Source organism: Lissotriton vulgaris, chromosome 2_1 (genome assembly GCF_964263255.1).
Source record: "Lissotriton vulgaris chromosome 2_1, aLisVul1.2, whole genome shotgun sequence".
NCBI classification, from domain to species: Eukaryota; Metazoa; Chordata; class Amphibia; order Caudata; family Salamandridae; genus Lissotriton; species Lissotriton vulgaris.
Genome location: NC_141687.1, coordinates 1,554,685,406 through 1,554,711,368, shown reverse-complemented (window position 1 = coordinate 1,554,711,368; position 25,963 = coordinate 1,554,685,406). Strand labels below are relative to the sequence as shown.

The window sequence follows — 25,963 nt, the reverse complement described above, 5'->3', positions numbered from 1 at the left end:
GAGACTATGAGCATTTCATATCAGTTCTATTATGTATTCTTTTTTTCTATTATTTGATATTTCTAAGTGTCTACTAATTTGGCCCTGATGAAGACTCTGTCAAAATTTGATACTTAGGGGTTGAAACGTTGACTTATATGTGTTGACTTTAAGAAATGTTTTCTAAGGGTGGAACCTATACAGTCATTTTGTACTTAAGCTCCCTATTACTAAAACCTACACGACTTAAGTCAACAATTGTTTGGTTTATTTATCACTGCACACTACTGGTCACTATCTTTCATAACCAACACTGCGACATCCACAAGGAGCCCCTACTATTATTTTGTTTGTTTTTCAAAATGTGTCTGTAAAGATACTATCATTGTATACGTGTACTGTATAAGCTCAATACTTACACAGGCTTTGTGTATTTCTATATATATGGGTATCGGTTAAAAAGCTGGTCTTTTACAAACTTTGGTTTGGTTCCAGACCACTTCATCACAATTGCCTAGGAAGCAGAGGTTATTAGCTTCCCCTGAGGGAACCATTATTTATGTTAGTATCACACTGATGACATTGCAAATGACATCAAGATGACATCAACCTGATTTCTCAGATTATATAATTAATCACATCACATGTGACATCACAAGTTTGAGGTGTAGTAGAAGGTCCAGTCTCAATTATATTTCCTTTAGTTGTTGGACAGGTCAGTATTTGCGTTGATCTTGCACGTGTGCAAAATAGGCCTTTTCCTGTGTGAATTTAAAGATAATGCCTGACGAGCAAACATTGTTACAATGCTGGTGATAGAGGGAAGTGGGCACTTACTGAATAATACACATCTGTCATCTGCAGCAGGTTCTTGGTGCTCCCATTCTCTTGCATTTCTATGGCCTCCCTTCCCCACTCCGACGAGCGAGAATTCTTGGGGTACTCGGCATATGGGGACATTTGAAAATCTCCACTTTTGAAGATAAGTTTACTGATATCATTCTTGTTTTTTCTGCAAAAAAATTGTAAAATTGTTACAAAACGGGAAACACTCTACTTCTTGTGTGATAACTGGTTTTGTCTTGAAGCCTCCCTTCTGTACGAGCAGGAGAGTGATGCAGGTTTTTACGAGGGTGGGAGTGTTGTTTGGTCTCTCCCTTCACGATGAATCACATGTCCTACTATTACCAGTTTCTGTCTCCTAAAGGGTTCATTTATGAGTAGAGTAACATCAAAGGAGTTGATTCAGAAAGGTATAAACTAAACTATGTTATGCAAAAAATATGCCTATGCGTACAAAGTTTATACATTCATGGAGTATACTGTAATAGTCCTGTGATTAGTAAAATGAATGCATTTCATTATGTACACATGGGTCTGAATGATATTATGGTACAGTGGGGCTTTATTACTATTTCCCTAACCATACATGTGTGTAATGTATGTAAAGCATACCTTACAAATTTGAAGACTACAAAAATTGTGGTCATTTGTATTTTGTACCCATTATATGTTTCCTGTTACAAATTATTTTTGGTGGACATTATATCATTCTTATATACCTAGAGGCTGAACTTCTTACACCAGATCCATCAGTTGTAATGTATGTGCACATGCAAGTGAAAAAAGTGCATGCTTTCATTGGTACTTAGTGGGTACACACAGATGTGCACTGATTTTTCTTGGCTACTCCTCTGGCATGTCCTAGGGTAAACCCACTTGTACTATCCAGATGTTGTAGGTACCTCGAACACACATGACAAGAAATCCCTATTGCCCTGGAAGTGACCTCATTGGTGGGAACGAATCGGTCCCAGTCAACCATAACTCGTAGTAAACTCCTTCCAAGGTCCTAGGGTGGTTTAGAGGTTCTATGGCATGGGGGATGCAGTCTTAAGCAGCTGCCCACCCATTGTGAGACACAGGCAGCAGCATCGCAGGCAGATATATAATTTATGCAAGTACATTTAGCCTACTCAGTTTTGCAAATCATACGGAATGTACCTGCATCACAGTTTTTCTCTGTTACAAATCTACTTCATTCTCACCTTTTTAATTTGAGCCCCTTTCGTGAAATGTGTTACCTCACTGCACTGCATAGATCGGTGCGTCGTGTCAGTTGGCCCTATTCCAGAGTTCCGTCCGGGAACCCAAGCTGCTGTGGAGGGCGAGGCCGACTACGAAAATCTTATCTCCACCCAGGGAACTGGGATTTGTGGTATGTGTAACTCGTCTTCTGAGGCGAACCAAAACCCTAGCTTTCGCTCTTGGCAGAAACTTGGCACCAGCAAGCAAAAACAAAATAGTACTGAAGCAAAAGGCTATCTTATAAATGGCTGACTAGAATAGTCCTGAGGTAAAAGGCTACTTTACAAATGGCTAACTTTTCATAATGAAAGTTTAGAAGTGCATTTCATATTCCAGATTAAGCTTAAACAAAAACGATAGAAGGATGCTAATCATTACTGATATTACCACTGCCGCTGAATAAAAAAGACCATATAAATTACAAAAGTGAAAAAAAATTATACAATCCGAATCAACCTAAATATAGGAATGTCTGACAGCATAGCTTAACACATTCTGGCATAGTCCTTGAGCATGTGTTTATGGCGACAATATTAAGGGCCTCTTTTAAAAGTCCCTGCACCACCGGAACGTCAAGATTAAAGACGCTCCTGCGGCGCACATTGCAGTGCCATATCTACAAGGCCACGTAAAGCCACCCTGCGTGGCTTTTCTTGGCTTTGTAAATATGGTGTGAAGCACTGCAGTGAAAGTCGCTGCGTTGCTCACACTGCAATGGGGAGATGTACCTTGGGCGTTATGGTAGGTATCAGTAGCGGCTGCCGTGCGAGTAGAGTGGTGGGGCAGGATGGTGGCTAGGGGGGCGATGGACAAAGAAGAGGTGGGGGAGGGAAGGAAAATGGATAACAAATATCTTTTTCGAATTAAATAAAAAGAACTTACCTTCCGCCTGTCGTAAAAACACTCTTTTCCGTGTCCTCGCGGCAGCATAGGCCCCCAGCCTCCCCTGCGGCCAATCCGGACGTTGCTTTCATGTCTAAAAGCAACAGTCAGAATTGGACTAAGCGATGGAAATTTGCACGCCCAGAGAGACTGGGAGCTGGTGCTTTGCTGTCTCCAACCCGGCAATGCAGCAGGATTAAGACAGCCCAGTGAGCATGTCGGTATGGCCGGCCTGAGATGGTCGGCCAAACCCACATGCGCACTGATAGCAGTACTGCCCACCACTCCCTTTCATGACTGTGGAGCGATGGCCCCGCCCCCAGGACACAGCATATAGAAGTTGAAAAATAAAATAATAAACTTGTTTTATTTTCGTTTTATTTTTGAGCTTTTGAGGGTGGCAGATGGGTGATACTCCTCCGCCATAGTGGAGGAGCTGCCACTGGTGGGTAGTCCCATGACATTTGACGCATTCCCTTATTTGCAACGTTCTGTAAACCTGGAAATTTGTCAAAAGCCTATGCCTCCCTAGGGGAGGTGTAGAGGAGGCACAACAAGGAGAAATAACTTTATTTCTCCTAGTTTTCTCCTCTTTCTATAAGTGCTGCATTCATGAACACACATAGAAGGTGGAAATCACCTCTATTTGTGCAGGAAGGTGTCCATTCCTGCACAAAAGCAATTGTTGCCACAACACAGAAATCCTTGCTCCTTGGTGCAAGGGTGCCTGCGTTGGTGCATGGCAGCCAATTGAGTGCCAACACATGGAAAGAGGACAGAAATGCATCATATCTGATAGATAAAGCACATACCTGCCCTTTTCTTTTGCCATGGGACAGCTCAGCAGTAAGGCTTACAGTGCTGTCCTGAGGCAAAATATTGTAAATGAGGCCCTTTGTGTGTTAACCATGAAGATGTCCAATTTTTTTAAGTACCATTATGAGGTGGCTTTTTATAATTCTTAGCAACATGCTTATTGGAAAAGAACAGCGGGTCCAAGAACAGTGTGCCACATATTTTCAATGAGATGTTTGTGATCGCGAATATACGTATTGCCCTATGTAGTGTCTTCCCCAGTCCTGGAGCATGTAAATTAACTAAGCCAAACATGGAGCTGATTCACATATGTCTTTATTCTCCAACATACAATTACACACTGCATGATAAAGTCATACTTTTGTTAACCACACCTTAACACCTCCCAGCATATTATGTAGTTCCTGTTCAGAATCCCCCCAGTACCACAAGGGTCCCAGCACATATATCATCAATAGACTACATCTCCCCCTGTGTTAAACTAAAAGTGGCAGACATCATTAAGAAATCACATTTCCTCAATTAGTCGGCGAGGCACCTGCACTTGTCTGCCAGCTCGGGTAATTAGAGATCAAAAAAGTCCACCCTAATCGGGCAACAGTGGAACAGGCTCAGGCGATTGAGTGAGGCCTGTGAATGGGGTCCCCTCATAAGTAGTCTCAGGAGCTGGCACCTGTTGAGGTAGATATTTAAAATGTGATGAGTACCTTGTGATGTACTTTCCGGGTTGATGTTCTGTCACGTATGTGTCCTTTGCATGCTATAACCTGCAATGGGTCAGTGTCAAATGGAGTACCTGTTTTTTGTTTCTGTCTCTGTTTAACCAGAATGTAGTCTCCTTAGTCAAAGTCGGTTTCCTGGATATGCCGGCACACATCAGCTCATGTGTTATTTTGCTTTTTGTGAACAGCATTGGTGATTTGAACCTTGTCCGCTTTCACTGACCGATCTGATGTCCATTGAGGTAACTTTGTTCTGATGGCTCTCCCAAACAGCAAATTGGCTGGACTGTCACCGGTCGTGGAGTGAGGAGTTGATTGATAGACCCGTAGGGCACCTAGTTTCGCTTGGTTCCTTCCATCGACATTAAATCATCCTCATGAGGGTGTCCAACAATTGCTTAGCAACATCATTGGCTTGGGGCCAGAAAAGTATACTCTTTTGATGTTTTACATTGAGTCGGACACAGATTTCTTTGAACTCTTTGCTAATGAATGGTGGGCCATTGTCAGATTTGAGGACTTCAGGTATTCCCCACGTTTCAAAGATGTCATCAAGTCATTCTATAATTCTGTCATGGGTTGTCGATGCAATTTTGGGATGTTACTGGGCAACAGGCGAATGTCCTTGTTAATGTGCAACTGCACGTTCATGTTTTTTTAGTCATCTCAAACCTTGAAACAACAACAGATTTCAGAATGAACACGGATGTTGCAATTGAGGGGTATCAATCCCATTGCAGAGTGGCAAAGCTGAGCAAAAAGACACTTGACGCAGTGCCTTGTTGGGTGAGAAGGGTCGCTTGCACTGGGATTGTTTATGCCAAATGGTTGATGTGAATGATCCTTTGTAATGGTTTGGGATCTGCCAAGTTTATACCTTTGTGTTTGACAGAGTGAGTCTTGGCACTGGGGACAGGCTGTTAAATGTTTCCACTGGTATAATATTAATTAACGCACCACTGCCTATAATGAAGATTATTGGGTAACCGTTCACTTTCAGTGTGATTTAGAATGTGTCCAAATGAGGTTTTCTGCTTTGTTTAGTGTGTTTTCTTGGACTTTCTTTCTTCTTTACAGGTGGCTAATCACACATGTGCCTGCCGTTCTTCAGTAGATATCTTCAGAGCACATCCGATTTTTTCTACGGTGCTTAATAAGGACGTTAAGGAACCTTTGGATGATGACCGACTTTGCTTGGTTTCTACTTGTCATAGCTTTTTTGCTTTGTGGGCATGGCTGGGGTGCATCTGGAACATTCTGGCGTCCATCTTTCCTTTCTGCAGTGACACACTTGATTTCTCTCTAGCTTGGTACACTGTTATGAAGTGGTTCTCTTTCCCATAGCCTTTGCAAATTTGTCCTTTGGTAGAACTTTTATCTCATGGGTAAATTAAAATCCATGTTGGAAGCATAGCTTTGCTTTCCTTGAGGATGTCTACATACAACAATTTGTTTGGCAAGTATGCTTGCTTTTAAAGATCAGCACTGATTCATTGTGCTCCATTCCTGTGCCATTGCAGCAGCTTGTCGTCCTGCTTGTTCTTCTGCTCTTGCAGCTATTAACATTTTCTCTAGACTTAGTGTGTCTCTCAACATGCTTCTTCTAAAAGAATCGAAGAGGCAACCATCGATGATTCTGAGATGCTTGCTTCATCATTAACAAAGTCACAGAACTTTCAATGTTTGAAAAGCGAATCAAGCCTTTCAACAAGCACATCCATCATTTCATCTGCTTGTTGTTTTGCTTGGTTTTACATGTATCATTCAGAGTCGACGTTCAGCATCAGATTGAACCTCTTTTATCTGTCAATACGATGTTGCAACAGTTTGTGAGACCTTCTTTCACTCCATGGCCTGCTAGGCTTTCGAAATATTTAATGATTTTCTTGTCATCTGCATCTTCTAGTGCATGTTAATTGATACTTGTATAGCGCACTACTCACCCGCAAGGGTCTCAAGGCGCTTGTACGAAGACCGCTGTGGAACACATCCTGCCTTTCCCTGTGAGGCGTCCACTCCTGGACACCCCCAAGGTGGGGGCTAGGCATCCTTAGCATTGTGGGGGCCGTTGTGGAGATTAAGCAAGCTATTGCCCTGAGTTGCAGAGTGGGACTCCATGTTTGATATAGGCACCGAGGCGAGAATTTTCAGGTCCGTGGATTTTTGAGCCCAAGACCCGCCGAGGCGGGAATTGAACCCTGGTCCCGGGCTAGACCTCTGCATCAAGGTCTGCTGCTCTAATCATTGAGCCACACTTCTCCAATATCTACTCCATCTATGAAGTCATCATCTATGAAGTTTTAATCCACGCAGCCCACCTGGAGCCAATGTTCTGTTTCTTGGGTGTGTTGAATGGCAGCGGAGGTTTCAGAAATGCACCCGCTGTGTATCTCGCGCTCCCTTCTACCGCCATTGAAAGTATATGCTGTTCAGCCAGCACTCGCCATGTAGGATGTTGCCTGTAACTGATGCACGTGCTTGAGCCTGGGCCATCACATCCAATTGGAGCTTGTGGATGGCTTTATTTTCTTCCTTGACGGTGAGTGGATTGCTGTTTCTCCTATTTGTCCCTGGTGTTGTCTTTGCTATGTATGAATGTTGCTCTGTGTTGAGGGCTTAGTGCAGCATTTTTGCCAGCAACCTCACCAGCGATTTCATGGATGTGGCTGGAGCAGGGCTTTAACTCCACATGTACCAGTTGCAGGCTGCTTTTCATAGATCTGAGGCACATGTGGCACACAAGCAGTTTGCTGTACCATTGCAAACTCTTAGGGAGAGCAACCTTGTTCTTCTTGGGCATGTATCCCATCTTCGTCAGCAGTTGTAGCATCTTCCCCAGTCCTGGAGCATGTAAATGAACTAAGCCACACACGGAGCTGATTCATAGATGTCTTTATTCTCCAACATACAATCACACACTGCACCATAACGTCATACTTCCATTAACCACATTTTAACACCTCCCAGCATATTACGTAGTTCCTGTTCCGTTGAGAACGGCAAGGTTCCTAGTGAGTACATTATAAATACACTAAACCCTGCATGCAGGCATAGACTTCAGAAGGACAGGCAGACAGGGCATCTTTCCCCAAGACCCACGCTTTTTGAGGGCCGGAGCCTGTGCAGTAAAATATGTTTTTAGATTTTGAAGCAGGCCTGTTTGTTAATGACGAGGCAGCAAACAGCGAGAACCAGAAAATGGCGACTTCATGCTGAAGCTGCCACCATGGCCTCTGTACATATATTTTTTCAACATCGAAACAATCTGCGCCCTGCAATGTCCTGCAAAAACTTCTGACTTGACGTGGGTGAAATTCAAGCATAATTTGGGGGATTTTATGCTATGCTCCTTTTGTAAAATTCCTGAAATTACACCATTACGCAAGTAGTGAAATTATGCTGCCATTCACAGTAAAAGTATAGATTGAGAACAACATGAACAACCAGAAAGCAAGCAGCTGTTGTTCTAGGCAATTGTGTTTTTTGCACTATTTTTTAAGTTAAGATGAAATTAAATTAAATGAAAAGGAGACTTGTAAAGCGCAAAACATTCACCCAAAGGTATCATGGCGCTAGCTCAGCACGAGACCGATAAAAAACAATAGAGACACCTCCACAATTGAACAGCCATGTTTTTAAAGCCTTCCTGAATGGTAACAGTTGCTTTTCTTTCTTAATCTGCACCGGTAGTGTGTTCCAAAGCCCGGTCGTGCTGATCAAAAAGCTCCTTCCACCCCATGCACACTTTTTAGGTCTCGCCTTTTCCATTGCGAAGGAATGGGAAATGGCGAGAATTCAAGTGTTCAAAATACTCTTGAAACCACAGGTTTTTTTCCATGCAGTTTTCTTCGAGTTCACGTGGCCACAGGCACGCGCTTTTGGGCCATAAACTCCCCCTCCCCGGCCAGCTTCCCCCAGGCCATAGCAGCACTCCTCCCACACCTTTGAAGTGAGGCTTAGCTTCACTTCATAGGCCCCTGCTGCTTCACACCCTCATCGCCGCTCTCCCCGCTCGGCCCCCTCCCCTGCCCGCTGTGTCGCATTTCTCCTCCCACCTCCCCTTCTCTGCCTTCCCTCCGTCTTGTTTACTTTAGGCATTTATCTTTTCATCATCAGTTAGTTCCTTTCTTTATTTTAGTTGGTTCCTCTTTTGCCTCATTCTTTCTTTCCGTATTTTGTATTTGATACTGAACGCCTTGTTTCGAGACTTTCTGTGATTACTTCTAAGCAGGTTCCCGCCGTTGTCACCGACCGTTGTGCCTCTGTTCCTCGGTCTCTGTCTGTGCCAGACCCTGTTCTTTGCTGTCTCACCTGGGCGTGTTCCCGCGCCTCCACTTCGGCTCCCATATCTATCTGCCACGACATCACCCGTGAGACCCCCCGGCCATCTGCAGGGCTGCGCCGCTCAGATAGGAGTGGGCACAATCTTCTAGGAAGCTTTAAGACAGTTTCTATACATTGCGGGACGCCTATACAAGGGAAGCTATCTCTTCAGCCAAATTATTCAGATGATTTTAGGGACAGTGTAAGACTGACCACAGTCAAACTACCTCCTCCTGCGAGACTGCTGCTGTTCCCCACCCCGGATTACACACAATGGGCCATTCTCACCATACTCCATTCTCACCATACTCCATTCTCACCATACTCCATTCTCACTATACTCCATTCTCGCCATCCTCCATTCTCACCATACTCCATTCTCACCATTCTCCATTCTCACCATACTCCATTCTCGCCATACTCCATTCTCGCCATACTCCAGCTCCTATAAAATCAGGCCAGGGTGAAATTCTGATCTCACCACTGAAGTTAGCCAAATTCCCATTACTTGATTTGGTGTACTTTTTTAAGTAACACAGCACCTCATATGGATAGATTGAAACCCTTAGGATGGTATTACTTGACATATTTGTCCACAGGCTCGTTCGCTTAAAAAATATCCCCTTAGATACTGTTAAGCAGAATGTTGCAATGTAGTCCGGGCCATTACTACAGTTTCTGTGTTAAATATTAAGGGACACCACCACATCACTCAGGGACACCATCACACCACTCAGCAACACCACCACACCACTCAGGGACATAACTACACCACTCAGGGACACCACCACATCACTCAGGGACACCACTACATCACTCAGGGACACCACCACATCATCACTCAGGGACACCACCACACTACTGAGGGACACCACCACACCACTCAGGGACACCACCACACCACTCAGGGACACCACCACACCACTCAGGGACACCACCACACCACTCAGGGACACCACCACACCACTCAGGGACACCACCACAGCACTGGGGGACACCACCACAGCCCTCAGGGACACCACCACAGCCCTCAGGGACACCAACACGGCACTCAGGGACACCACCACAGCCCTTAGGGACACCAACACAGCACTCAGGGAGACCACCACATCACTGATGTACACCACAAAATTAATCAGGGACACCACCACATCACTCAGGGACACCACCACACCACTCAGGGACACCACCACATCACTCTGGGACACCACCACATCACTCACGGACACCACCACATCACTCTGGGACACCACCACATCACTCTGGGACACCACCACATCACTCTGGGACACCACCACATCACTCTGGGACACCACCACATCACTCTGGGACTCCACCACATCACTCTAATACACCACCACATCACTCAGCACCATAACAGCATCACTCAGCACCACAACAGCACTGTCCTTGCTGGCTAACAACAAGCATTCCCGTAGCCAATAGGACTCGCATTAGGAAAGTGTAAGCTATTGTCTTTGTAAATAACAATGCTATTAATTTATATATTTTCAATGCCAACACATATTAAAAAAATAATTGTCATTTACAATACCAATAGCTCACACTTTCCTAATGCGAGACCTATTGGCAACGCCAGTGCTTGTTAAACCTGGGAACTACCAGGTTGTGAGAATGTGCTGAGCGGAGCTGACGAGCAGGGGCATAAGGCTGTAAATTCTTTTTAAAAAATGCTAACCCCGCATTGTGAGTTGCCTTAAATGCAATGCAGAGCGACTTAAATTCTATCTGCCTTTTCACTGGCAGCCAGTGCAGCTTTTTGAGCGCCGTGGAGACTGATGAATATTTAGGTATGTTTAGCAATAGACACGCTGCAGTGTTTTGCACCATCTGCAGCTTGTTAACGCATTTTTTGTGTGGAGGTTCATAAATAGCCCGTTACAATAGTCAGCTCTGGACAGAACAAGGGCAGACACCACCAATTTCTTCAAGTCGGCTGGAATAAATAGGAGAATCCTTCTTAGTATTTTCAGAGTATGGAAGGAGACGAAAGTGACCTGATTGATACCTTGACCTTCAAAAGAGAGCATAAAGTCAAATGTCACCCCCAAGTTTTTTACCTTATATTTAGGGGTGATATGCGGGCCAAACTCTGGAGGCCACAACGTGGGATTCCAAAAGTTGGTTTTTTACCAAAAAGTAGGACTTCAGTCTTGCTAGCATTAAGCTTCAGGCAGTTAGCGGACAACCAGTCCCCCACCTGGCTAAGATATGTATGGAACTGGGCCGCCGTTTCGTCTGGAGAGCCTGTCACTGAAACCGCAATCTTGGTATCATCTGCATATGAAATAGCAGAGAAACCCAAGGATCTGATTAGCCTTCCCAGTGGGGCAACATTAACGTTAAAAAGGGTAGGGCTCAATGACGAGCTCTGTGGCACCCCACATGGCAATGTAAAATTCAGCAACTTGTGCTCAGCAAGAGCCACAAACTGTTCCCACCCTGACAGAAATGATTTTAGAAGATCAAGCGCTTTTCCTCTAATACGACACCTTCCAGCACTTACAATCATTTCTGATGGTTTACCGTATCAAATGCTGCAGAGAAGTCAAGCAGCACTAGTGCTGCATTGCCTTCTGCCTCAACGGTCTGCCTAATTGTCTCAGAGGCAGCGATCAACGCCAGTTCGGTACTGTATTGCTTTCTGAAACCAAACTGAGAATTATCTAGGCACTCGTGCTTTTCCCGATAGTCGGAGATGACTGAATTCCTAGCCTTTTCCACCATCTTTGCGGACAGTGGGAGTCTGGATATTGGCCGATAAATGTTCGGGTCCGCTCCATCCAGATTGGCTTTCTTGAGGAGGGGGAGAACGGACGCCAATTTCCAAATAGCCGGGAAAATACCGGAGACAAACATTTGGTTAAAAATGAGAGTCAGATGTGGGGCAAGAACCTCTGTCAAGGGGGGACCCGGATTTTGTGGACATCATACGACTAATTACTTCCTCCGTTGTTAATAGGGGAAAAGAGAGAAGTTCATGCTGGTCACTCCCATCAGTGGGTAGCGGAGTGATTTCCATTTTCCCCCTAGCCGCACCAGGAGACCCTACAGGTGGTAGCATCCCTAGAGGAGCACTCTGTGAGAACCCGCTATAGAACACCTTCACCTTATCTTGAAAGAAGGTGGCTAGTGAGTTACAGAATGTTCATTTGATGGTAGAATGGTCTCCTGTGGGCATTTGGCTAACTTTTTCACGGGTGCAAAGAGTTCCTTTGAAGAATTCTTTGAGGTTAAAATGGCTTTAGTGAAGATGCATCCTTGCCTTAAAATATTAAGAATGCATTTCAAGTTAAAATATAGCACTAAATGGCAGATTCACATTATGTGTAATTTTGCATAATTTTCCCTAATTTACACATAATTACATGAATTTTGCACACTCTTACTTCTGACATACCTACATGCAGGTCATGCTTTGTAACCAGGGCCTGAGTATTGGGCGATTGATGGCCTCAGCAGTGTAGATGCAGCACAGGTCAGTGCTTCATGTTTAATGAAGTGGTAGGCCTGCTTTCAATACTTCATTTTGAATTGGCTCCCATAAGCCACTCAGGGCAGAAATAGGGACACTGACTTCAGCAGGAACTTGGCTCACCATCGAGATTGTTGGTGGAGTACATTTTTGTGGACAAACCTTAAAGGGACAATCAGGAGCAATTATACTGATTTCATTTTTATTCTAATAAGAGGGTAGAAATTAAATGGCATAAGCTATTGCGCATGCATCATCAGTGGTGGCCTGTGACAAAAAGGGGGCACTTTTGTTCCATGTGTGTATTGTGTCTACCCTTGCTCCAAATACTGCCCAGTGCTGGGAAACAGAAGTCAGGGACAGCCAAGATGAGCCCTATGCAAATAAGTGGTGGCACTGGTTTTGTCTCTAAACCAACCCTATCCAGGTCACCAGAGCAATTATGCACAGGCGTGTTTGTGTCTGTACAGAATAAATGAAACATAAACTTTGGAGGGACTAGAGAATGAGCCTTCCCTCGCTGTCCCAACCAGACTATAGAACACAATATACGAAAAGGACAAAAAAAGGAGAAACACAGCTCTATAGTAGAGGACTGCGAACAAAGGAAAGTAAAGACAGTAAAGGAGGGAAAATGTACTGGGAAACTCTTAGGGTTATTAAAGTTGCCCTCACTGACTAGATAGTGGCATGCTTCATCATAGGGCCGCTAACACACCTTGGTGCGAAGCACATATTTTTTATAGAAAATACTTTTTTCATGAGAGGGATCCCTACTGCAGAGTAAAACGTCATTAGTGAGCGTACCCGAGTATCATTATTTATGCTCTAAACCCGGGGCCAGCGCGGGATGTCACCCTATAGTCACACTTTCATCAAGGTGCAAAGTCCCTGTCCATGCCACTCTTTACCCTCCGGAGCATTAATAATGATACTTGAATATGCATCTTGAGTGTGTCTACTAAAGGCAAGCATTGCCACATACTTAAAATTATCCCTACAATTGGTCAATAAAACTAGAAGGGATCAGGACTTTAAAAAAGGGATCTGTATCCTGAAGAAGGCCTGTGACCCAGAAAGGTGTTTGGAATAGGCTGATACATGTTGGTGCATGCAGACAGGGTAATGGAGATGCAGTTCTCCTATATACCCGCTCATTACGTTTTTTAACATTGCCAAGAGTGGCACTGAATAAATAAAGATAGGGGCGCCCACTTAGACAGTTTTAAAAATATTTCTCTTTGCAATAGAAATCTCTCTCATGTAAAACATATTTTCTATAAAAAATACACTCTCCAACATGACCATTGGTCTGTGCCAGAGTGTGTTAGCGGCCCTAAGATGAAGCATGCCACTATCTAGTGGGTGAGGGCAATTTTAATAACCCTAAGGGTTTTCAATGAGGTTTTCCCTCCTTTTCTGTCATTACTTTCCTTTGTTCCCGGTCCTTTACCATAGAAGCTGGGTGTCTCCTTTTTTTGTCCTTCTTGTATAGTGAGGTCTGTACAGAATAAGGTATGTATACGCCATACATTTTGCACATACATGTTTAATGAATTGGACCCTGTACTAAACAGCACATTTTAGGGATATGGCCTTGCGTAACATTCACATTTCTATAAATGTGCAAGTATATTTGTCAGCTGGACATTGAAATATAATGCTGTGAATCTAGTACTTTATGTTAATGTTATAGGGTATTTGTACAAGCACACGGCTACTCCAAGGAGTGTCCCAGCGCTGAAGAAAATTAAACAAAAGATCCAGAAGAGAGAAACCAACGTTTACTCCTACTCATATGCAAACTCAATTATTGATGGAACAGCCAGGTTTTCAGCTGGCGTCGAAAGCTCAGGAGCTCTGCATTATTTGGTAAGATAATTATTTTCTAAAGTAGTCACTGCATTCTAGTGCCGGAGTAAAGACAGCTAAGACGAAAGAGCTAATTCTAAACCACATGGAAATTTTATTTTGGGCAAATGGGAGTCTGTGCCCAGATGGGGTGGCCTCATGATATTTGGCTCAGATTGTGTGGGCATACAGTGCACATTTCGAAAAGGGTGGTTTCCAAGGCATACTTCGGAGTATTAACCACTATGGTATACACTTTACTTAGAAATGCTATAATGGTTAGGCTGATGCTCACCTGCAGCACGTGACGATCAACGCAGTCCCCAGGATCAGCAGAAGTCCTCCTCCAGCAGCTGCTATCACAATGGTGATGAGTTGGTATGCTGAAGACACAGAAAACAGTACCCTAATTACTTATTGTCTTTCAAGAAGTCTACCATTCGACCGAGTTTTTATGCACAACTTTATTGGCAGTTTAAACAGCATCACAACAGATCAATAGCACATTGAAGTGCACAATCATGGTCAAAACATTGTAAGAATGACCTGCAAGTGAGCCCTACCGCACACAAACACGTTTCAAGTAGGTACAAATGATAGGCTGGAGGTATTGTTCATAGGGAAACGGTGCCACAGGGTATAATCACTGTGGGCCCGATGTAGGTAAATCCCATTTACCGATTTTGAAATACCGAATCTTACCGATTCGGTATTTCAAAATCGGTAAATGGGATGTAGGTCCCAACATCTGGATTCTTTACCGAATCCTTAAAATTCGGTATTTACCGATTCGGTAAATACCGAATCGGTATTTGCTATCGAATCCTATGGGCCTTGAAGCCCATAGGATTCAATATCAAATACCGATTCGGTATTTACCGAATCGGTAAATACCGAATTTTGCAAGGATGCAGGGGGTGTCACTTTGACACCCTCTGGCACCCCTGTTTTAGGCTTGTGTGCCATGTGGCACACATACATGCCCTTAGGGCATGTATGTGCGCCACATGGCACAGGTGTACATGCACAGATGTGCATGTACACCTGAATCGGTATTTTACCATGCAATTGTATTGCATGGTAAAATACCGATTTTCAAAGCCCTGTGTCAATGTTAAAATTGGCACCTACATACCAAACATGCATTTTCGGTAATTTTACCGACCGGTATATTTACCGATTCGGTAAAATATACAGAATCGGTAATTTTAACGATTCTGTAATTTTACCGAATCGGTAAAATTACCGATTCGGTAAAATTACCGAAAATGCATGTTTTTTACCCCCTACATCTCCATGGCCATTTACCGGTCGGTAACGGCCGAATTCGGCCGTTACCGGCCGGTAAATGGCCAAAATCTCCCACCTACATCTGGCCCTGTATGTGTATCTATATATCCTCTATCTAAACGGTGGTACAAGGTGGAGAGAACAGAACCTCCTGCCACAACAAACTCTGCGGCCTGAGCTGCAACTATAATATTTACAAAAAATCCCTAGCACACGTAAAAGTTTCAGAAGCACTATCAAATGACAGTAGTAACTTTGTATGACAACACAAATATATACACTGGTCAAAGGCGATTTCTTCAATCTTTTATTCTTTGCATAGAACCTTCTCATGTATGAGTTCTGTGACAGATCGAGAGCCAACACATGTTTCGTCGCTTCTGTTACATATGCACATGACTTTTTCAAGGCTATATGAGAAATAGACGCAGTCACTATTGTGATATCTCTCACATGTACAGGCATACTGGTTCCGTATTGGCTCCTTTATGGCTTGTGCTTTTACATTTGTGGATGCAACACTATGTGTAAAACTGATGCACAGCTGCCTAAGGCAGAAGATGCCCTCATACTGGTGCATCTCAACTAATGTGGCCTCCCGAAAAATTAATAACCAGGCTCCAAAGACAAAAGAACCAAGAACGCAGTTTTTTACTTCACCTTCGCAAACTGGATGACATAAAACTATGTTTTAAAGAACTCCACAGGCTTGTTGTGAATGCCAGCATAACATTTAAGGTGTTGTGACCCAGTCATAAACATACTATGGCTTAGGCCCTATATGCCTAAAGATAGTGGCTCCGCACTACGCCCCAACCACAGATCTTCAAACAATGTGTGCACAAGAGATCAAGCAACAATTATTGAGACAGAGTGAATGATCAATAGGAAATCAGTCATGATACAAATTTCTGGAATGCTCTCAGATCACACTTGAGATCTGAAGAAAACTAGATACCATTTAAGAAACCTTAAAAAACAGAATTATTCAGACTTACATTTTATTGACCTCCACTTAGAACAGCGGTAACAACAGTAGAATTTTGGACACATATTCACCTGTCCAGCTGAATTCTAACATCCCTACCATTGTATTCTTTCATCCCACTGTCAGGTGCTCTGAAGTACCCAAAAGGAGACATGTAGTACTTTACAAAACATCGAAAGTTGGCTAGTTACTAAAACTGACAAACCATGACGGGGCTATTCAGTCTACATGCACAGTACTCAGGAGTAAACAAATTCCATTCTATCTTCTGTATATATATATATATATAGTATGTATGTGGTATTTGTAAAGTGCAAACCTAGCCAAAAAGGCAGCAGAGCGCGGGCAGGGTTAAAGGCAAGCATGCAGTCAATGGGTGATAGGAGAGGTGGCTGGTAATTTGATTGCTACAGTATTGTGATGTACTTTTATTTAAGGATGTGACTCTTTAACACTTTCCTAAATTGGAGCAGTGTTCCGGTAGTCCATATAGATATGGATATCTTGTGCCAGATCCTGGATACATAGATGGAAAGGGCCGGATGCCTTTTTTCCTTAATCTCCACAAGGTCTGTCTGCACCCTGCATCCTTAAGAAGCAAGAGGTAAGACAGATACCAGCCAGGACTGCGTCCCCCACATCGATAGATACCTTGCTCTTGAAATGTGGTAATTTTCAATGCGCTGATCATGCAGTGGCGTCATTTGACCAAAATGACTGTGGTAGCAGAAGTGACATTACAAAGCCCATAACTTCTCACTGGAATCACGGAAAGTGATAACAATGATCAATGCGCGCAATGACAGGCAAACATGTATTCTGTTTCATTCGTCTTCGTAGGAAAATTGACGCTAACTAAAACTGATTGATAGCTACTTAACTGGCTAAACAAACAGATTTATTGTAAATCTGCATTCAGATTGGTAATTTCACAGGGAATGCAAGCAGCAACAGTGGAGTAGCAACTCGTTGTTATCCATAGCTACATCCAAATGATGCCGCATGTAACATCTATGTCACCTCTGACTCCAAGTGCTTAGAATTTGCACAGTATATCATGATGTGTCCAAGATGTCCCTAACACAGTGGTCTTGATGCATACAATGCCCCTAATGACAGGGAAACCCCAGTAGCAGCACATCTCATTACCTAGTTAATGATCAGGGCTGACTTCACACTTTGGTGTCAGGCTAAGCAAGCTGCTATTCTGCGTGTTCCTCACACTTCTATAACTAAGTAAAATCGAAGTGACTGAAGGACGACAATAAATATTGGAACACTGAGAGCTCCACTGAAGACAGTGAAGTGGCTCAAGGCTAATAATGGCTGCTGGTACAACAGCCCTTCTGCTCTAAAATTCCAATATTTGTCTTTCTGTTTCTCCCATTTTAATTTAGAACACTCTACCCCCCAGGAGGTGGAAAGTTCTAATAGCCTTATAGCCTTGGGCCGGTTGTCCAAGGTCCTCTCCCTTGTTATAGACTGGGCCTGAGTCTCACTCAGGTTCAGGTCTTTCAAAATATATAGCCCACTTTAAGACTACAGTATTGTGCTGTATTCTTTCCCCCTTCTCACCAATAAAAATGCGAAACCCCAAAAGTTAGATCGAGCAAAATATGAGAAGAGTTAAAATGGTAATGTAAAAATATTTTTCGTTTGTTTTGAGGGTGCACAAGCTAGAAAATGTAACTTCCACAGAACATCCAGTAAGAATAAGATGGCTGGTGAAACCACTGTGTCTTCTTCTTAAGGGTGGAAAGTTGAAGGGAGCCTTGAAAATCTCATTCTCAATTAATAGGAAAACATTGGCTACTTCCCTTCTGCGCTGCAGCAGCTTCCCGCCCAATCTCCAGGGGTACAGCCTAGCTTGGCTGCGGCCCTGCTGCATTCCTGCGGCCCTACGCAAGCACGTGCTGGCGCGAGCTCAGCCTGTCTTGCAGTTGACGGGAGGTCTTTCTGAGGTTGTTTTAACGTCTTCCCTTCTGAACTTCCTCCCATTGAGAGAGGACTGTTCCTTTCGGGGCCGCACCCAGGGCGCCAGAGTGCAGACGGAGGAGTAACGTGCGGTTATGCAAATAAACATAATTTAACATGTTTTTGTTCATAGCATTAACACCACTCTGTCAGCCGCTTTTTTAACACTTCCTATGTAAACACATTAAAATGTTAAACGTGCAGTCTATCCTTACTGATGTTTGAGAGCAATAACTACTGTTGTAACCTTTTTTCCAGATTCATGCTAGGTGGAAGGTGTAACGTCTAAAATACTTTAATGACAATAAGCAATATTTCAAAAAACATATTCTGTTCACTGCCATGTGCAATTTTTTGTCATGTATTGGCGGGTGTTTATCATTTTAAATAAACAAGCAATTGTTCAATTATCAATTTTACCCCCAAAATGTCAGGATTGAAACAAGGTTTCCCAGTAATGCTCCAGGTCACAAACGGAATCTTGCCTGTGTATGAAAATGTACAACAAATGATGGCAGTATTAACTCAGATTCTTGTTTTTAAATCTGTAAAGTGAGGGAACTGTTCAAAATCACGTGATAGTGGGTAGTTTAAAACATGGTCACGAGCACGGGAACAAAACACCAGTCACTATGCCCTTGACTGTTAATATTTCACCTCATTTACCTCTTTCAAAGATGTGGCCCGACGTCATCAGCAGTGCCCAGGTGGCATATGTTGTCTTGAAGGCCAGGAGAACAAGGTTTGTTTTAACTGGCCAAATGAGGTTTGCTGTTCATGAACAGCCGGTGCTTTGTGTTAGTTACAGTGTAACGCTTGTTGTAAGTGGCTAGGTAAACCCGTCTGTAATTGGATTTACAGCTTTTAAGGTGAATGGCTGGGCAGTCTTTAGGCACGAAGCCTGGTCATGTTTTTGTGAGTCTCCTGGTGATGCTTTCAGGAACAATGTGGGCATGTTTGAGAGACTAAGGAGTGAGGTGCAATTTGCTGTTAGATACCCTGCAGGTGCTTGTAAATGGTCTGATAGTTGTTTGGGTCATGTTTGCTTTGACAGGCTCGATGAAGTCTGTTGTAAATGAGTAGCGATGCTTATTGTGGGTGCCTGCATGATGTGTGCTTTATATGCAACCATAAAAAAGACAATATAGTTCCTGGTACAGAGTAGGTAGACCACTGGCGTAACGAAAAGTGAGGGGGCCTCCCTGCACGGTACTTAGGGGGCCCCCCTCCATGCTCAATAAGGAGCTCTTCCGGCCAGAGTTCAGTGCCGAGGGTGCCCCTTGGAGCTAGGGGCCCCCCCGCACCGCATGGGCTGCGGGGGCCTGTGTTACGCCCCTGAGGTAGACCCCGGGACGGTGTTACTTTGGCTGTAATGCGTTCCAGTTGTCACATGGAAGAGGACGGCCAACGCTCCCCCTCATTAGGTGGAATGCGTCATCGTTGGGTCCGCTCCTGTTAGGACATTACTCCTGTCACTGAGTGGTACAAATATAGTTCCAATCTTTTTAGCCGGCGGCTTGTGATCTAGAAAGTGTATGTTACACTTGTTTTTGGCTTCTGGAATCCCTTTGTATAGATTGTTTCAATATTCACTTGCATCACCCATTGCAAATAAACACCTAGGGCCATACTACACAAAGTGCCCAGAGGGCACAGCAGGCGTTTGCGCCCACTTTGTGCACCCCTGGGATACTTTGGTATTACATAAGGGGCTGCAGACACTTGCGTGTTCCCTTTTGCAATACAGATAGCGCTACTACACATGTAGCAATAGTGCTATCAAGAGAAGGTGCCCCTCCCCAGTCTCTCTGTACACCCCCAGAGTGCAGCCCTCTCAAAGGATGAAAGAGAATCCCATGGACCCCTGAGACAACTCACTGCACCCGCCTGCAAGGGGATCTCTAATACCCTTGAAAGCAAAGCGGGGGTTGCCACTTGCACAGAGCAAGACAGAGCAGCTTTTAAATAGCTGCTCTGTGTTTCTCTTGAATGGTCTCCCGTGGGGGCAGCACAAGTTTGAGGCTGCCCTGAGCGCAGCACATTCTTTACAATAGTATGCACTTTCCCTGTTTGCACCTGGTGCACCTGCTTAAAAGTGTGCCATAGCACAAACAGGGGAACTGCGCCCTTTCAGTAATATGGGCCCTGGTCGCTAACTGTAAACCTCATCTATCCAGTTACGATATACATTCCTCTCCTGTCCTCCTGAAACCTAGCAGAAAAGTGCCCTTTCAAGAGACTTGGGAATAAATTGGAATGGACAGATGACGTAGCATAGAAGACCCTGAGATTCACTACATATTAGAAATTATAATTGTTATTTCAGCACGTCAATCCTGTATTACATTTTATAAAATACAAGCTTATGTGGCTTCTGGGCAACAGTACTGTGTGTTTATAATTGTTTCAAGTGGCTTTGTTTCAAGGTGTAGCTGTATTCTCCTATTCTGTGCTGATCCTTGGCGAAAACCTCATGATAAGCAAACTTACTGTAGCTCTCTCTGGGCAAAACTGTTCACCAGGCAGTGTTGTGCATGGGAAGAAAGCTTGATTTCTAAAAATAGTGAAAACAACTCGTAGTGGATGGGTGAGATTAAGTGTAAGTGTTGGGATTTTCGTTGTTACATGTTGATGGTTCTTTTGTGAGTAATCAGCAACTGTCAGGTGCCTTCTTTCTGTATCTTGCTGAGTGAAGTTTGTAGCTATTATGGTTATGCACTCACCCACCTTCAAGTCAATGCCCATTCCGAAATTCACGCAAACAGCATCAGGGTCAGATCCTGATTTTGCAGGGCCTGTCCCACTGGCATTTATCACAATCAAAGCATTTTCAGCCAACATAATTGATACTTGCTGCAGGAAACAATTCCTTAAATTTGGAGAGCAGAGACTTGAAATAAGTGTTCTGCATGATTCCATCTCTGTGGAGGAACTCTGGATACATTAAGTACTATTAGATGTCATTGTATTCCTTTGAGCATTTTAGCAGCTGTCGCTAATTTCACTGCGTAGAACCACCGCGAGCCCTAAAATGTTTACAAGCAACGCATTAAATATAGTGGATATTGTTTCATACTTACGATTTCCACAGTTAAAGCCACCAAGTCCAAATGGGCACCTGTGGAGTAAATAACAAAATTTTGTGAAACTGGAAATATATCATAACATATAGATATACCTATAGATGTGGATGGATGGATTGGTGGATGGGTGGGTGGGTGGGTGGATGGATGGATGGATGGATGGATGGATGGATGGATGGATGGATGGATGGATGGATGGATGGATGGATGGATGGATGGATGGATGGATGGATGGATGGATGGATGGATGGATGGATGGATGGATAGATAGATAGTAATATGCTATTTATTATCATTCTTGAGTTTGGGGATGGGCCATGACTCATGAGAGATGAAGCCTTGAGTTGGTCCTGATGCGCCTCTCCTCGACCAATAAAGATAATAAATAGCATACTACCATCGGTACACAAGCATATGCATAGTTTATGGCATGACATTTGTCATGCTTATTTGTGTTAAAAAGATAAACAGAGTAAAGTTGTTCAAACTAAGAAGTCAGGTAAAATCAGGATGAAGAGGCACTTGTGATAATTAGGGGAATTGTTACCATGTGTTAATGAATTGCTATGTGCAATCTGTGAGGCAGGCCGTCTAGTGCCTGGACTATTAAAGGAGAAGGTGAATGCAAAAACCGCTAGAAATTCCCTGACCACAGTAAAGGGTTAGGTTAGGACACTCCACCCGCCATGCTCACTGTACCACATTGTCAATGGCGCGTGAAGAATTAGCTGTTTACTAAAAGCAAAACAGGGTGGGCAATTTGAGTTACTGTGTGTGGTTTATGCTGCATGACATAACTGGCAAACTACAGGGTTTTTTCTGTTTTGTGTTCGCTAAACCCCGTAACTAACTTTCAACTGTGTTTTTTCAGTGATGGTGTGTTTGTGTGTGTTTGAGTGTATGCCTGTACATATACGTATTTGTGCGGTGTTTGTTTATGTCTGTGTGTGTATGTATTAGTGTGTGTGCTTGTATGTCTGTGTGTGTATATGTATTTGGATGATGTGTGTGTGTGGGTTTATGTCTGTGTGTATGTATTTGTGTGTGTGTGTGTGTGTGTGTGTGTGTGTGTGTGTGTGTGTGTGTGTGTGTGGGTGTGTGTGTGTGTGTGTGTATCTCTGTGTATATGTTTTTGTGTGTGGTGTGTGCGCGTATGTATTTTTGTGGGGTGTGTGTCTATATGTATTTGTGTCAGTGTATGTGTGTGTGTTTATGTTTAAGTGTGTATGCATTTGTGTGTGTGTGCGTGTGTATTTTTGTGGTGCGTGTGTTTTTGTGCGATTGACTATCACAGTTCACATAGAAGGATGAAAGGATAAAAGACTGGACAGGATTGATAGCTGTGGTAGAGATAGCCTCAGTGAGCCATTAACTCAGAGAGATGCCTTACTGGCGTTAAAGCGATAAGTAGTGCATCAAAGAGCTTGGGCTTTTTAACATACCTGATGCAGGTTCCATTTTCACGCTTATATCCATCTTCACAAGCTGAAATAAAAATGAATATGCAAATAAATCTGCATTCCTTACAGCACACGTCCACTCAAAGTAACAACTGGAGGCACAGCTGGAGCAGTGCACACATTCTGTTTAAGAAGAGTCTACAGTACAGCGCTACGGTGATTCACAATGAAGAATGAGGATGCAGGATAGGGGCACACCTGCCGGTATTGAAGGCCCTTGATCTGAAATGAGGAGTTGTCGGTGTATGTCCTCTGAAGGGGCGGTGTTGATCACCACCCCCTGTCCCCAATAAAAAAGACAATCAAATTAGGCAGCTTTAGGGCACCAGTAAATGGTGCTTCCTCCGACCCTCCCCCCCCCCCCCCAGTCATTTTGCATCCATTTTCCAAAAGTCATACAGTGTACTGATCACTCAAGTAAACATCCTGGCCAAAGGCTCACTCTCCCTCAATGAGTATTCTTTTAATACGCCATCCACCAGAGGGCGCTATGCAAACGGACATTGGGAAACGTGGAGACTCAGAAGAACAAAGCTTTGGGAGGCACTGTTGAGGTGCAGCTCGGAGACGGTGGAGGCCAAGACAGAACAAGGCATTCGCCTTTTCCCTTTTAAGGACAACGAGCAGAACGTATTTACCCCGGAACAATACAGTTATTTTCTCAGACAAGCTGCACAGGCCCTTCTACATCCCACTAAAGTTTTAAAATATATAAACTTATCAGACGTATCTAAATAAACCAAAAATATTATCCAATGGAGATGAGTTGAAGGACGAGTCTGACCTCTACAGGACTCCCAGAACTTCAGCCAGAGGTCAAGATCGAGTGACACAGCGGGCCTGCTTTGTTGAAAATCCTAGAGCCCAACTAAACCAGGGGCATACCAGCGGCATGCAGAGGATTCCGTGATATTCCAACACATAATGTATACAAATGTAGATTTTGCCATAGAGCTATGTTGGGGAAGGTTAATAAACCTGGGCCTGAATGCCCTGAACTTTTTACACACAATTCAGATTATTACGTGTAGCTAGACCTATGCAACATTCTATACTTCCATGCATAAGCACCAGGGCAGATCTGAATTGTATTGTATTGTATCTATACTTCTATAGCGCTACTGTCACCCTACGGGTATCCTGGCGCTTTTAGATATCCAGATACTCGGTCAGCTGGTTGATGAGGAGAGAAACGGAAACATAGATCAGAGTTTTGGGAAAAGCCAAGTTTTCAGGCCTTTCCTAAATTCGATTAATGAGACACTCTGTCTAATTATTTGTGGCACCTTGTTCCATAACTGTGCCCCTACCACACTAAAAGCCCTCTCCCCCCCCCCCCCCCCCCACCCCCCCCAATCTGGGAGCGTTTACATTTTCTGACTGCCAGCAGACCGGCACCCGATGACCGGAGCTGTCTCTGAGGGAGATACCAGGAAAATCTTTCCTGTAATGGGATTGGGCCCATCTCATGTAAGGCCCTAAACACCTGGCAAAGTGATTTGAATAGAACCCTTTCCCTGATAGGTAGCCAATGGAGCTGCCTCAGTGCGGAGGTGGAAGAAGAGTCACGTCGCAGCCCCAGTACCTATTTTGCCGCCGCAAACAGAGGGACTGAATATATTCCACTGTGGTATGAATCTAGCAACATTTACTGATGTGTGCTGTTTTAGCTGGAGAAGCATAGATTGCTGGTTTCTTATACTTTTTATGTACGCTCATATGACAGCAGGAAGAGAGTCTTATACCATTGCTGGTACTTCAAGAAAAAAAGAGTCCCCGAAAAGCACTTTTTGAAACCCAAACGATATTACGGACTACAAAGTTGCCATGCTCTCATTGTGCACAATGGAGACCTCTGCCATATGTTTTAAGGTTGCGTCATATCCGTAAAGCAATACGTGCTAGTATAAGATTGTCTTATTAACTTTGGCGCTGTCAGTCTAGAACTAAGCCTTGGATGGATATTTTAATGTTTTAATTGTTTTTATGACGTAATGTTTTGTAATTAGGAAAAGATGTGCTTTTATGGCCTATAGTGATAGGACCGAAATATACATCTTTGGATTGAATTGAGTCACTGAAATCATATTCTCAAGTGTATTGTTCAACAAGAAGGTCAACATATGTGTCCTCTTTGTTCAATAATTAATTAAACCCTCATATAGAAATGCAGAGGTAACTAGAGGTGGAATTTGGCATTTGCATAATCTGTGCTCACCAAAAAATACAAATAACTAAATGCAACTAAAGGGAAATACAACATGGAAACATATTTAAGAAAAGAATAACAAATCAAAGAAAACTATATCTGTGATGGAAAATGTGTGACATACTAGAGCTCTCTGAACATTTAATTTAGATCTGGAAGGTTCAATGTATTTTTAAAAAAGTGTTTGCAGAGTGAAACGTCGCTTTAGAACAGCTAGCAGGTGAAGTACAAAGGCATTGCACCATCAACAAGTTTGTCTGACCGCTCACTGCGGAGTTCAGAAGACTCTGCTGCTCATCGAGGCATAGGAGACGTTTCATTGGTCTGCCACATTAGGGATTTATGACGTGAAGGAGAAACATCTCTGCCACACCCGCCACCGACAGACTGATGCACTTTGCCTTTCCCACCATTGCTAAGGGGCCTATCCCTCAAGTGACTCACCCCCGTGTACCGCGAGCTTCCTCAGGGAAAAACCCTCTGTGACGTGTAGCCCTCACTGGCCTCTCACTTCTCACCCTCATGCCTCCATCCTCTCACTCCTTCCCATCATTCCTCCAGCTCGGCCCCATGACTTGTCCTGTGTGCCTCTGGCCGCCACCAGTGACTCTGCACCCCACCCCAACTGCTGAAAGAGCCTTTTATTCTGACAGATGTTGCGTTATTACGTACCGCTCTAAGTCATGCCAGCAATCCATGTCCAGTGCGTAAGCGCGTGTTGGACAGGGACCGGAGACTGACTGTCACTCCACAGACATTTAGTGGCTGGGTACCACAACAACTCAGAGCAGTGCACACGCAC

At 43.8% G+C, this 25,963-nt stretch overlaps 1 protein-coding gene across 2 annotated transcripts in view; it reads right to left on the bottom strand.

Annotated features, from left to right (window-relative positions):
* The window catches only part of HEG1 (heart development protein with EGF like domains 1), a 220,261-nt gene that overhangs the window by 10,114 nt on the left and 184,184 nt on the right, over positions 1 to 25,963 (bottom strand). Inside the window, exons 9-12 of one of the 2 annotated variants that reach the window (XM_086957440.1) lie at positions 22,935 to 22,977; positions 21,490 to 21,527; positions 14,453 to 14,540; positions 817 to 991 (exon numbers count right to left, since the gene is read on the bottom strand). In XM_086957440.1, the coding sequence (XP_086813566.1) occupies positions 817 to 991; positions 14,453 to 14,540; positions 21,490 to 21,527; positions 22,935 to 22,977 (344 nt within the window). The remainder of the gene's footprint in view (positions 1 to 816; positions 992 to 14,452; positions 14,541 to 21,489; positions 21,528 to 22,934; positions 22,978 to 25,963) is intronic. The other variant, XM_086957439.1, reaches the window with a different exon arrangement.